The sequence below is a fragment of the Lacerta agilis genome, chromosome 14 (genome assembly GCF_009819535.1).
Source record: "Lacerta agilis isolate rLacAgi1 chromosome 14, rLacAgi1.pri, whole genome shotgun sequence".
Lineage (NCBI taxonomy): Eukaryota > Metazoa > Chordata > Lepidosauria > Squamata > Lacertidae > Lacerta > Lacerta agilis.
The window spans coordinates 20450905-20465209 of record NC_046325.1 but is presented as its reverse complement, the minus strand read 5'-3'; the positions used below and the strand labels follow the sequence as shown (position 1 = coordinate 20465209).

The 14305-nt window shown below is 37.8% G+C and overlaps 1 protein-coding gene across 1 annotated transcript; it reads right to left on the bottom strand.

Moving 5' to 3' along the window:
- Positions 1 to 4610: 4610 nt before the first annotated feature.
- On the bottom strand, positions 4611 to 13536 carry LOC117057598 (vomeronasal type-2 receptor 26-like). The gene is made up of 6 exons (XM_033168441.1): positions 13475 to 13536; positions 12145 to 12424; positions 10878 to 11171; positions 9831 to 10058; positions 5952 to 6078; positions 4611 to 5512 (listed from the first exon to the last, which is right to left on the bottom strand). Exons 1-6 carry the CDS (start codon positions 13534 to 13536, stop codon positions 4611 to 4613), a joined length of 1893 nt encoding a protein of 630 aa, XP_033024332.1.
- Positions 13537 to 14305: the final 769 nt, after the last annotated feature.

Below are 14305 nucleotides of genomic sequence, written 5' to 3'. Positions count from 1 at the left end.
GGTAATTCTTTGTTACAAAACTGCAACAAAAGTTAGAAAATATTTCACAGGGATATCCAACAAATGATGAAAATCTTTATTAGCTTTCCTGCACCTTCAGTATCTTAACCAGTGCATACAACTCTGTAAATCATTACTCTTGCAAGCTTTACTGTTTCTGGTTTGGGGTTTTTTTTAGTGAAGAATACTGTTTTTTGTTAATTAACTGATGACTTATAAATAACTTCTTTATTTTTTATATTAGTGTGTAAGTCACTTAGTGCCTTTCTTTTTTGTAAGGTAAAACAAATTATAAAGTTATTAAAAACAAGAATGAGTGCTGAGAGGTATACAGACTTTCACAATCACATAGCCTGCTGAAAAGTGACAAGTGACTGTTGAGAATTGCTGTAAATTCCAGCATTCTCTTTAAGAAGTTCTATCACAAACCAAACTGTACAGTCCTCCTTCAAGATACCACTTTGCCATCCTTAATCAAATTCATATTATTAAGCACAGTAGTGCTTGGTTACTATTCCACTTTAAGAAGCAACTTGTTTAAAAAACACACTGAAGTATTTGAATGTTTCAATATGTCTCTTCATGCTCAGTGGATTTTTTTTTAACTGCTTGGTGATCCCTTTTGATACTTTTATGCCTAGAAATGTGCACTTGGGGAGATGTTTAGTATGATTAATTATTGTTATATGATTTTAAAGATTTCTGTATTTACCATGTGAGTCACCTTGCAACCTTAGATTATAAAGTGATGCATAATTAACAACAACAAGAACAATAATAGCTGATAGGAAGGAAGCATGAACTGACAAAATCACCAGAGGTCATGCTGATTATTGAAGACAAGTATGTATTAAGGAAGAGCAGAGAAGGATTCTCAGAATTTCATTCTAAAGGGTGTATATAATGGAAACCTGCCTCCTGAAAGTATGGTACAAAGGTGAGTGACAGTGGCTCATTCCAGTGAACAAAAATAACATCACAGAGGAGGGCATCTGGATACAATGCAAAAACTGGCTTGAAAGCTTGAAATATTTATATCCTTTGATTATTAAGAGATGTATCAAACTAAAACAGTAAAGGGTTTCACACTGGAGTCTTTCCTTATGAAGCAAATGCACCAGAGATGGAAACTAAACAACAGAAATACAATCATAAACCAAGGGCATATTAGTATAGTGCACAAGATGATGACACAATAATTTAGGAATATTGAAAACAAAAATGGTGATCATACTAGAAACAAAGTTTTTTTTAAAATAAGAATTTATTAGGATTTTCAAACAGAAAATAAAGAAAAAGAAAAAACAAGAAAAAAAGAAAGAAAAAGAAAGAAAGTTTTTTGGAGGAAAGGAAACAGAAAAGATCAGATAGAAAAGGGAGCCAAAGAGTATTAATAAATTCATGAAGAAATGTTTGTGTGATGTGCACACTGGGATATAGTAACATTTGATAAAAGGAAGGGATATACCGAGGCCTACTATAGAATAATGATCATTTGTTTAATCAACTAAGGCCGTGTTTACATACATACCTGGAAATAAGCCTGACTTAATTTAGTGAGATTTACTCCCAAGTAATTATGCATAGGATTAAAGTGAGATCTTTAAACAGTTAATAATATATGCAACTGAAACAGAATAGGTTCTTACTAGGGAATTTCAAAGTTAGGAGAAGGATAGTCAGTGAAGGAATATTGATCCAAATATATCATCATCTGAGAAGAAATCCCACCAATCATGAGTTCACCTGTCTTATAATATTTGTGATTAGTAGAGATGGGGTCACGTAGGACACAAGTAGCAGTCTTCTCCTGGAACCCAGTGTGGAGTACCTGCAACAACAAGAGTAGTATTTCAAAGAACACCATCCTAATTACTGTAATTCCTCTCTAGATGTAGATCACAGATTTCCACCTATAGCCATAGCAATAAATTTTATTTTTTTTGTTATAGCAACCTGTCTCTGAATACCAATGACCCATGTGTTGCAAGATTTAAAGCTAACCCCCTCCCTTCAAAATGAAGAAACCGTTAATGGAGACATAGAACACTCTTTCCAGTTCTCAATGACAAAACATGAAATACTGTATATATAATGTTCTTTTGATATGCGATTGTGTGTTGTTATGATGCAGCTTTTTAGAATCCTTACAAGGACTTGGTCAGAAAGCAAATTACACAGCATATAATTCTTGGAACCCACAGGGCCTTGATGAGAAATTATATAATTGAGTAGTACAAGATCCGTAATTGGTATCCTCCAGAGGAACTGGAACTTTAATGGCATCAAAACTAAAATAGTTACTATTGAGAGAAACATGTTGACTGAAGTAGTAGAAATTGTAATGTGTTCCAATGTTTGTTGAAATGACAGTTGGAGAACAACATCCTTGTCATGACACTATGAAGTTATAGGGAAATGGCATGCTTAGAAGGGTAATAGTTTATCTACATCTGAATGCTTCCTTGATCATTCATTTTATTATCACTGGGACACCTATGCTATATCTAATGTGACACTGTGCATGAATACACAACCATGTTGTGTGGAAAGGGAAGTATCCAACTACCCTTTGATGAGATGAGAGTGATCTCTGACCTTGTAGCCACTAGAAATAATGCATCCATGATCACAGGATGGCTCAGTTTTAGTTATGTGCTAACGTTCATGATTGTTTGAAGAGCGGTAGGAATTAGCATGCAGTTTGGGGCATGTGGTTCTTACCTGTCCATCCTTGAAGCTTCCTGACTGTGGTAGCAGAAGAGAGGGTCATTTCCTCCTTTCCAGAATATCACAGTCCTGACCTTAATTGCCCATTCCATGCCTGCTATTTAAAGTTCAAGTACAGACACGTTTAATATTACATATAATATGTAGAAGGAATGGGTGATCTAGCATATGAGGGAAAGATCATACTGAGGATGAGGAATAATTCCAGATTTCAATTTTGAAAGTATACTAACGTTAAGAATAAGGAGGAGGGAGACAACAGCAGAGTCACTGAGAAGACTCAGGGAAAGAGTTTTAAGAAACCACCAAGGGTGTCTAAATGGATGAATTTCCTCTTCATTTCCAATAGATAGACACATGGGGTAGGGACTCTAATATATGATTCTTAATCTATAGGGAAATTATGCAATGGAAATTCTAGTTCATGGGGCCAGAGACAAAAGCAGACAGATTAGTCTAGGTTTGAGCCATGCCACTCAGAAACGTCTTCAAAGCAAGGGCCAGACCATCTTTTTCCATATTAAAATGCATATTTTAAAAAACAAAACAAAACTGCATGAATTCTACTACTAAGCTATTTAAAATTTTATAACACGGGCAAACTGCCTTTAAATAAATTTTCTTCTACTTCTTTTTTTAAGAAGCAGTATCTTATTAAAATAGCTACATAGCATGGTTGCTGTCATGCTTTGAAACTCACAAATTAAAAAGTGCCCTTGGATATTCAAAAGTGTCCCTAGAAGTGATGGGTTCTTCCATTCCAACCATAATTTATTTCCCTTTGATTCCGTAAAATGTGATGGTACAACTAGCATTGTCGTTATACACAACAATTTGTTTAAAGGCACACTTTGACCAGGTCATAGAATAGTTGCTGTGTTATAATATAAGATAAAGACTCTGATCCCTGCCAAATGAATCTTGAAATTTTTCTTTGCCAATCTTTAAAAATTGCTAAAGACTCTGATCATATTTGCACATAAACCGAATAAGTCCAGGTTGAGTGAGTTTAAGATGAATATTGAGCAATGATGAATTGTATCCCTAGCCATAGGGAGAAGGTTTGAAAGAAACAAGTGCATTCTTTTCTTTTCTTTTCTTCTTGAGATTTTTTATTGTTATATAGCCAGAAAATAAATACAGAATGTAAAACAAACATGCCATGTGATACATCATTCTCCCCCCCTTATAATATGCCAGCGGTATAAGTTAATGAATATTGGAATCTTTATATTTCCCCTTACACTAATGCCATCTAAACAAGACCAGAATATCAGTATAGCACTCTCGTAATAGTCTGTATAATACCCTGGGAACAGAAACAAGTATAATAGGGCTGGCTTTGGTATCATGACATCCATATTTCTTAATTCACTGGTGAAACTTGTCATCCAGCCCTGTTTCATCTGTGTATGCGATAAAAGGCCACCAAATGGCATAAAAGCAGTAGACCCTTTCAATTAGTTGTTTCCCCCCCCTATTATTACCTATTTCCATACATTACTACACCATAAATCTAAAATTAAGCCAGGCAGCTTTCTCTGTGTCTAAGGCTTAAGCTATAGTTAATAATGCTGCAAATATATATGCCCTTTGTTTTCACATTTTCATTTTGACCTTCAAATAGTGTTATGCCCGCAAGTCCACCTCCTCTTTATGCGGAAGTGGGTTTACTTTAATCTGCACCTCAAATATTTTTTATTGATTCTTGTTGTATTTGACATATTTTCCCAAATAACTGCATTATTTCTAAACAGGAACCTTCTTCCTCCCTTCCTGCCACGTTTCAAAGTGTGTGCATTTCATTTTTACTAGAAGGCAAGAAAGCAACTTTCTGCACACATCAGTAAAGACCAGGAAACAATTAAGAATGAGATTTTCTAACTGTTTCTCTTGATAAGATGCTCTTTTTTGTTTAGTTCTGGCCTTATCATAATAATGTAGCATTTGGGGAAGAAGATGAAGGCTACCAACCCAGCAGCGGAGGCCAAAATAGAAAAGATTTCCACAGCCACCATGTATTTTCCCTTGGTGCTCAGGTAGGTTGGGATGAAGGATAACCAAACACTACAGAACACCAGCATGCTGAAGGTGATAGACTTGGCTTCATTAAAACTGTCGGGTAACTTCCTGGCCTGAAAAGCCACAGTGAAGCTCAAAAAAGCCAGGGAGCCCATATAACCCAAGACACAATAAAACATAATCACAGACCCCTCGTTACATTCAAGTACAATTTCTTCAGCCACTGATGTCATGTCAACATCTGTGAAAGGGGGAGAGGTCAATAGCCACACAGTACAAATGCCTGCTTGAATAAGGGAGCAGATGAGAACAATGGAGTTGGTCACGCTTTTCCCCACCCATCTTCTCATGCTGCTTCCTGGCTTCGTGGCCATGAAGGCCAGAACCACTGTAATGGTTTTTGCTAGCACACAAGACACAGCCACTGAAAATATCTGGCCAAATGCAACCTGACGGAAGAGACACATTAGCTTCTTGGGTCGGCCGATGAACAGCAATGCACAAAGGAAGCAAAGCAGAAGAGAGCTGAGGAGAACATAGGTGAGGTCCCTGTTGTTGGCTTTGACAATGGGAGTGTTGTGGTGCTTCAAAATGGTTGTGAGTAGCAGAGCTGTGATCAAAGAAAAGGAAAGTGCAAAAGTGACTAAAGTCATGCCCAAGGGTTCGTCTGAAGACAAGTATGTTATAAGCCTGGGAACACATCCATTTTGTTCCTTGTTTGGATAGTGATCTTCTTGACATGTGAAACAGGAATCTGCATCTTAAGAAAGAAGAAGATAGTGCTTCCATTGAGCTTGTTCCACATGACTGTACTCTAGAATCAGATGTTCATTCTTTAAAGAGATGTTTTATCCTTCATCAGCTAGATCCCAAAGACAGATTAACTTTGCAAGCAATGCTCAGGGCAGGCTAGTGATATTGCCGATTAAGGCAAATGATAATATTTCCCCTTCTCATTCAATTCAGTGTTCAGAAGATTATTGTACCCTTGGGATCATTCTGGAGGCTACATTTGGTTCATGATACAATGGCTAGGTTGCTTGTGGGGACAAACTACCACCAGCATATTACACCTTGTTTGTAGGATTTGCATTGGCTACCAATAGGTGTTTAGAATCATTGGATTACTTACACTGGACTGGATGTATTCTGGTACAAAGCATGTTTAACTGACTTACTCCATGCAATATATATTCTACCTGTCTGCTGAGAAATCTTTCCTTGGGGGCATGGAACACAGTCATAGCAGCAAAAAGGCTTCCCTTCTTTCTTTCTCTTCTGATAACTGGGTTGACAGTTTTCATTACACAGAGAAATGGGGATCACCTATTCAAGAAATATGAGGAATTAACAATGAAACATGTATTTTAAGAATATTTTGCACAGTGAAATGAAATTTACAGTTGCCAGAGCAACTCTTTGTTTTGCAAGCGCTGTTAAAACTTTTCACATAAGAATAATTAAAACAACTGAATTCACGTGATAAAGGATTGGTGCACGGGTTTGGGTGTTAATTGAAATAAACAGTATTATTATTTTGTGTATCATTCTTCCCATTCAGCTAAAGGATGTGGAAGGAACAGGAAAACCTTATCCTACTTCTTAGTTGCTAGTTTTCTTTAATTCAGTTACAGGTAGGTAGCTGTGTTGGTCTGCCATAGTTGAAACAAAATAAAAATAAAAAAATCATTCCAGTAGCACCTTGGAGACAAACTAAGTTTGTTCTTGGTATGAGCTTTTTTGTGCATGCACACTTCTTCAGATACACTGAAACAGAAGTCACCAGACCCTTATATATAGTGAGAGGGTGGGGAGGGGTATTATTCAGAAGGGTGGTGGGAATGGGTGATTGGCTGATAGGTGTGGTAAACCTGTTGACGACTGTGTGTAGCACCTTAACAGCACCATCTTTTAAAATTTTAAATAGTTCTGCTGGAATGTCGTCACTTCCATGGGCCTTGTTATTAGCAATGCTTTTTAGGGCCCATTTGACTTCACTCTCCAGGATGTCTGGCTCAAGGTCAGCAACCACATTACCTGTGGTATACGAGACATCCATATCTTTCTGGTATACTTCCTCTGAGTATTCTTGCCACTGCTTCTTGATGTCTTCTGCTTCTGTTAGTTCCTTACCACTTTTGTCCTTTATTATGGTAATCTTTGCATGAAATGTTCCTTTCATATCTCCAATTTTCTTGAACAGGTCTCTGGTTTTTCACATTCTATTGTTTTCCTCTATTTCTTTGCATTGCCCTATTGTCTCCCTCACATTTTGTTTGCCTTCTCTCCCCTGCTGTTTGTAAGGCCTTGTTAGACAGCCACTTTGCTTTCTTGCATTTCTTTTTCATTGGGATTGTTTTTGTTGCTGCCTCCTGTATAATGTTACGAGCCTCTGTTCTTCAGGCATTCTGTCCACCAAATCTAATTCCTTAAATCTGTTCCTCACCTCCACTGTGTATTCATAAGGGATTTCATTTAGATTGTATCTTACTGGCCCAGTGGTTTTCCCTACTTTCTTCAGCTTAAGCTTGAATTTTGCTAAAAGAAATTGATGATCTGAGCCACAGTCAGCTCCAGGTCTTGCTTTTGCTGACTCAAACTCAAACTCAGTTTATTACAGCAAAAACCAGCAATATAATACAGTACAATTCCAAGTCAGCGATCAGTAATATCGCTACAAGGCATCAAAATCCTAAGCATTAGAAAAAGAAGAAGAAAAGGAAACAAAAAAACCCAATAGCGCAAAAGAAATTTATAATATATTTTCCAATAGAAGCGATTTATGTTTTTTGATGGCTAAGGTTCAAAACTTGGCCACAGCATAGGATACTGAGCTCAAGGAATCTTCCAAAAGGAATTTACGTAGGATTTCGGAAGTAAATTCCAGGTAATATTGCAAGGGTTTAAATTTTGATAAAAGGGGTAATATAAGATGGGACCGTTCTTCACTGTAAAATTCACAGAATAGAAGAATGTGAGTAACAGATTCCACCTTATTGGTCATGCATGGACATAGGCGCTTGTGGATTGGTACCGGCAGGAATTTGCCGTGTAGTGCAGCTGTAGGCAGTGCCTCAAATCGGGCTCTGTAAAAAGCCTATCTATAAGATTCATAAGTAAATTAGATAAATAAGGGGCAGCTGAAAAGTTGGGCCAAGATTTTAGACAGCTGTAATGCTCAGGGAGTAAAGCATCTTCTTTTTGCAGTTCAATATCAAGAAGCCTCTGAGTAATAGTTTTTTTTTTTTTTTTTTGCCTTATTCAAGGGTCCACTAAAGAGATCTTCAGGGTTTAGGCCAATTTGTTTGATCTTGTTAACAATTTGCGTAAGCCAAGGTGGATAAGAGACTGCAGCCAGAAAGTGAGATAACATTCCCTTTGGGTTATAGTGAATTTTCAACCATAGGAATATTGCCTGTTCCCAGACTTTTAATTCAACTCTGGGGAATCCTGCCCATTGTCTTAATATTACATTGGGAGTACACTTAGGGGTACCAAATAGGGATCTAAGAAATTTTGATTGGACTGTTTCGAGAATCTTAAGGTTGGCAGGGAGACCAATTTGTGAGCCATACAAAAGTTGGGCCAAAGATTTTGCTTGAAAAGCTTTCAAGGCCATAGGAAGGAAGCCAGCACCTTTCCTTCTGAATAGTCTGAGGGTGGCATTTGCACTTCTCTCTGCTGAAGTGGCTGATGCGGTCAGATGTGCTGAAAATTTGGCATTGTGGGAGAAGGTTATGCCTAAATAGTTTTTGCTGACTATATAGAGCTTCTCCATCTTTGGCTGCAGAGAATATAATCAATCTGATTTTGATTCTGCCTATTTGGTGATGTCCATGTGTAGAGTTGTCTCTTGTGTTGTTGGAAAAGAATGTTTGTGATGACCAGCTTGTTCTCTTGACAGAACTCTATTAGCCTTTGCCCTGCTTCATTTTGAACTCCAAGGCCAAACTTGCCAGTTGTTCCTTTTATCTCTTGACTCCCTGCTTTAGCATTCCAAACCCCTATAATGAGAAGAACATCCTTTTTTGGTGTCATTTCTAGAAGGTGTTGTAAGTCATCATAGAATTGGTCAATTTCAGTTTCTTCAGCACTGGTAGTTGGTGCATAAACTTGGATTACTGTGATGTTAAAAGGTCTGCCTTGAGATCATTCTATCATTTTTGAGATTGCATCCCAGTACAGCTTTCGCCATTCTTTTGTTGACTATGAGGGCCACTCCATTTCTTCTGTGCAAGTCTTGCCCTCAGTAGTAGATATGATTATCATCTGAACTGAATTTGCCCATTCCTGTCCATTTTAGTTCACTGATGCCCAGAATGTCAATATTTATTCTTGCCATCTCATTTTTGACCACATCCAGCTTACCATTGTACATGGATATTACATTCCAGGTTCCTATGAAATATTTTTCTTTACAGCATTGGGCTTTCCTTTCACTTCCAAGCACATCCGCAACTGAGCAACCTTTTGATTTTGGCCTAGCCGCTTCATCATCTCTGAATCTACTTGTGCTTGTCCTCCACTCTTACTCAGTAGCATGTTGGACGCCTTCCAACCTGAGGGGCTCATCTTCAAGTGTCATAACTTTTATATGCCTGTTGTTTTTGTCCATGGAGTTTTCTTGGCAGGGATACTGGAGTGGCTTGCCTGTTCTTGCTCCAGGTTGGTCACGTTTAGTCCAAACTCTCCACTATTACCTGTTCGTCTTGGGTAGCCCTGCACAGCATAGCTCATAGCTTCTATGAGTTATTCAAGCCCTTTCTCCATGACAAGGCAGTGATCCATGAAGGCCACTAGAGACTCAAGACTGCCAAAGCACTGCCTCTCACTGGCATACCTACAGTCCTTAAAGCCACTCTCTGGAGGACCATTAGTCTCTCTGCAAAAATGTATGATGGGGCAGGAGAGTTATAATGGGGTAGTAGACCAAAATTGTAGTTGACTTCTGTGATACTTCAGTGCAGGTTTATTTACAAATGACTGAGCTACAAATGTACCAAGATAAATATACTGAAATGCAAACTCTGGAAATGTGTTATATTTTATGGAAGCTATAGATTGTAGTAACCTTTCACCTGATTAAAGCTTCTAGGCCATGTAATGGTCACTTCATGAATACTGAAATCTTTGCCTTCCAGAGCCCAAGGATTCATCATTCCAACTTTCACTCTTGCAAAGGAGTTATTTGGGAAAGTGATCATATTTGTAATATCAAATCCCACTGTAAATTCTCCATTCTCATTCAAATGCACTGTTTCTCCAGCTGTGTTGTTAAATGTCATTTTCTTCAACATTGCATGAAGCTAGGAGGAAGAAAAAATGGAAATGAAGAAATTAGTCCATGCTGGCACTTCTTTTTAACCAGGCCTTTGGTTGATTTGATTGACATCCTATGCCCTTTTAAAATGTGGGGTTTTTTGGGGGGGGGAGGAGATTATTGGGTTGCTGTTGTTTTCGTTTTGATTCTGTATTTTGTGCTTTTATATTTTGATTTTATTCTGTAAACTGCCCTGACATCTCTGGGTATAGGGAGGTATATTAAACAAACAAACAGACAAAATTACGTTAAAAGAATTGAAACCTCAGAGTCCCTTCAACCTAGTGCAACTGCATCATTTGCACCATTATAAATCTGGTCATACCTTAAAACACCTAAGATATGGTATATTCATAATATTTGTGATGCTTCACAAGTTTACCTGCCATGCCTGCATATTCTTATGATCCGTCTTCCTTCTTGCTGTCATTACAGAACTGAATGAGTCAATGTTATGTACGGAATTTGCCAAAGCATAGACAGCATTGTAGATACTGTAGCTATGGCCAGTCATGCTCATTTCAAATAAATGCCTAGGAAGGCTCTCTAGTTTCTCTTCTCCAGAGCAAGTTTCCCTATCATCTCCATTAAAATTGGCATTTGGAAATGAACAGCCAAATGCTTCTTCCCAGAATGGTTGGATGAAGCCATCTCCAGTAGCTAAATGAGGCCTTAAGCTTTGAAGGAACATTTGGAAACCTGGGACTTCCTGTGAGTGTATTGTAAAGGCTAAGGTGCCATGGAAGGATTCTATATCCCAATCCTTTCTTGTTACAAAGTCCAGCTGGGCAGTCATAATCCACACCTTACCAAATAGTTTTCCATAGTACATTTCTCCTAGATGAACCAGCCCTATCAAACACAACATGGTCTTGGTATCTCCATGGACAACGATAGCGTTCACTTTAGTTTCCATAACATATTCAAATATATTCATCCAAGTTCGTTGTAAATACTCAAAGTCACCAAAATAAGCTATTCCTGTAATTCTCTTAGTGAATGCAGAACAGATTCCATTCTGAGAAAGTATTGGTTGCACATTCTTCAGAAAAATATCTCCACTATCATCAAAAAAGCTCATTAGACCCACCCACATCCACTGAAAATGTAGAAGCAGTTGGACAATTCCCATATACTGATGGATTTCATTTGGAGTCATCCAGTAAAAATTAGTGAAGTGAGACGGATCCCTCAGCATAGGGGCAAAATCACAGTAGATAAACTAAATGGGGAGAGAGAGTTATCTCCTTTTCACATGAACTAGAAAACATCCAGGTACACATGTAACTATTTTATGAACACTGAAAATTTTGTTTTAAATTTTCTTTATTCTCCTTAAAATGAAATTTCTGCTGAAATTAAAGTTTGTTCCTTCCTGGACAATAATAATCTTAGAAGATTTATATACGCTTTTGTATAGTTCAGTCTTAACCAATATTAACTTTATTTTTTACTTCTATTGAAAAGAAATCACAAGCTTCACTTAGCCACAGTGCTATAGTATTGCATGTCTCCTAACACACTTGGATAGCAAGATATGCAGAGATTTTACTTCATTTCAACTGTGTGTTCTCTCTAAAGAACTCCCTGTTGTATGAAATATGTAGGTGCTTTATGTGCGATCTCCTGTACGGCTTGATGCCCCCAATCTAGGCCTTATTCTGTCAATGATAGGCAGTTCTAAAAATGTCTCCTATACAATTATAATCAGATATCAGATCAGGTCTCATTTTGTAGATGAGTTTAGTTTTGTTTCTTGTGTGTATACTTTTAAGTTATGTTGCTCCATACTTGAATTTCATTCTAATAAAGTTCCTGAAATCTAGAAAAGCATCTCTGGTCTTCACAAAAAAGTGCCTTTTCCATCATATAGTGCAGATCTCTCAACTGCACAGTGGCATATTTGAAGAAAATTAAATCATATGACTATGTAGGGTCAAAGTGTTTGTGACAGTAATACTTTCCATCTGAATACACACACATTAAATAAACAAAGATGATGCCTTTCCAGAAAGTTAATACCTGCACAAATATTGCATCATAGTTCTGAAAATTCCAAAGGCATGGTTTACCTGTGGCAACTTGTAGAGGTTCACAATGTCAGCCAAATGTTGATATTTTTCAGAGATAACTGCTATTGGGTCATTCTGAATATTACACTTATAGTTGGGGACAAGTCTATGCCGTGTGGAATAAAAATCCATTGCAATCTGATACAATTTCTTCACATTGAAGTAACTGTTAAAGATGAGGAACCCCAAGGAGACATTTGGCAAGATTTGGGGATTTTCATTTATCTCACTTACAGCAAATGCCAAGGCCAAGACGTGCTGGTAATTCTTTGTCACGGCACTGCAAGAAAAGTTAACATGATTTATGATGGAGGAATGCAGCAAATAGATTTACTGGATTGCCTGCTTCTTCAAGATGTTCCAACTGCACATTCCTAATCATGCTTACTCAGAGAAAACCTCTGTTGAATTCAGTGGGGTTGACCCCAGGGTAAGTAGAATAGCAAGATGCCTCAGGCTCTTGACATGGTGGCCCATGAGCACACAATCAGGCATCGTGGAGCCTGTTCTGCACCTTGGTATATCAGTCAAATAAGGACAATGAAATCAGGCTTGATGACAGCTAGATAATAAATCATGAAAGACATGTTAAGAAGCTGCCTGAGCACAAGTGACAGTGAGAGCAGCAAAGAAGGTGCATTTCTGCACCTCCATCACATCCTCGAGTAGTCGTCCAGTGCAGCTTTTTGGATCTGTTAACATCTACTCCAGAAAATGGAGTTTCAGACCCTTCAGGAGCCCATTGTGAATTTTTTGCAAAGTACTTTGAATGTAAACTCACTGACCTTTGTAACAAAATGGGAGCAGAATGAGAGCCAAAAATGAGATGGAATGGGATAGTTAAAATTGTGAATAAATGTAATGTGGTGGGACAGTTGCGGAAGAAAGCCAGGAAAAGGGAATCCTGTGTTGAAAAGATGGTCAGCTGTAGCATAATATAAAAATACAGGCTACTTAAAGCTGCAATCCTATATTCACATTCCTGCAAGCATGTCCTACTGAATGGAGCATGGCTTTCTTCTGAGTAGACATCTATGGATTTAAATGCATTTTTAATTTCATTGTTATGGTCAATCGATTAAGGCTGCAAGTCTAAGCACAATTATTTGGGAATATGTCCCTCTGATATTAAAGGAACCTATGCCCAAGTAAACATGCATAAGATTTGGGTGCAATGGTGGAATTCCATAGACATATGGGAGTAGTTCTAATTTGCTCAATGGGACATATATCAGAGTGGAGATTAATTGAATTGTACTCTAAAAGTATTTAGTCAGATGGCATTCCTAGGGTAACAACATATAACAAAATTAGAATGAAAGGTACTTACGCAGAAAACTCAAAATTCCAATTAGGATATTCTCTGAAGGTAGGCTGATCAAGATATACCATCATCTGAGTGACAGTCCCACCTATCATGAGTTTACCTGGTTTATAATACTGATGATGAATAGGCATGGGATTGTGTATCTCACATTTAGCAGTATGCTCCCAAAATGCAACATGAGTTATCTGTAGCAACAACAGTAAAACTTTTAACAACATCATCTTGATAACAATAGTTCAGGATGCAAAAGTCCTTTTCTGGTTTACTGCAGCATTTGAAGACATTCTTATCCTCAACCATGCCCTTGCATAAAATGAAGGAAAGTTTTCAGGAATCAGATAGGTGGGGCCCTGCCTCCTTTGCTTTACTTCTGAACAGGCAATGATTTATACACCTCTTCAGCCTTATTGTGTTGTTGTTATTATGTAACTCCTGGAGATTCACATGTGGGGTTTGTGAAAAGAAGAATTCTGGGATATGTCATTCAGTGGATCTATAGGGGACTTGATGACAATTATAAGGAATATAATTAAGAATGACAAGACATGCAATTAATTTAATCCAGAAGTATTTGGACCATTAGTGGCATTATGTCTAACATGCTTAGTAGTGAAGAAAACATGTTGATAAGACTCCAAGTTACCAATGCATGAACTAAAATGGGCAAGTTATCCTGATGCAGATAGCAATGTAGCTAATGCACCAGATGAAGCTGGTGAAAGTGCTCCTCATCACAGTGATCAGTTGGGCCTCTGCTCATAAAGATGTATCCAGGACTCCAGGAGTAGCCTCAAGCTCTAAACCTGCTCATTTAGAAAGAGAGAAACCCTGGTC

Excerpts from the sequence above, each read along its gene's own strand:
- LOC117057598 (XM_033168441.1), bottom strand. The coding sequence starts at position 13,536 with ATGGTATATCTTGATCAGCCTACCTTCAGAGAATATCCTAATTGGAAT. Across the intron at positions 6,079-9,830 it reads GGCCTAGAAGCTTTAATCAG|GTGATCCCCATTTCTCTGTG; the intron begins GTGAAAGGTTAC and ends TTTCTTGAATAG. Across the intron at positions 5,513-5,951 it reads AAAGATTTCTCAGCAGACAG|ATGCAGATTCCTGTTTCACA; the intron begins GTAGAATATATA and ends TTCTTTCTTAAG.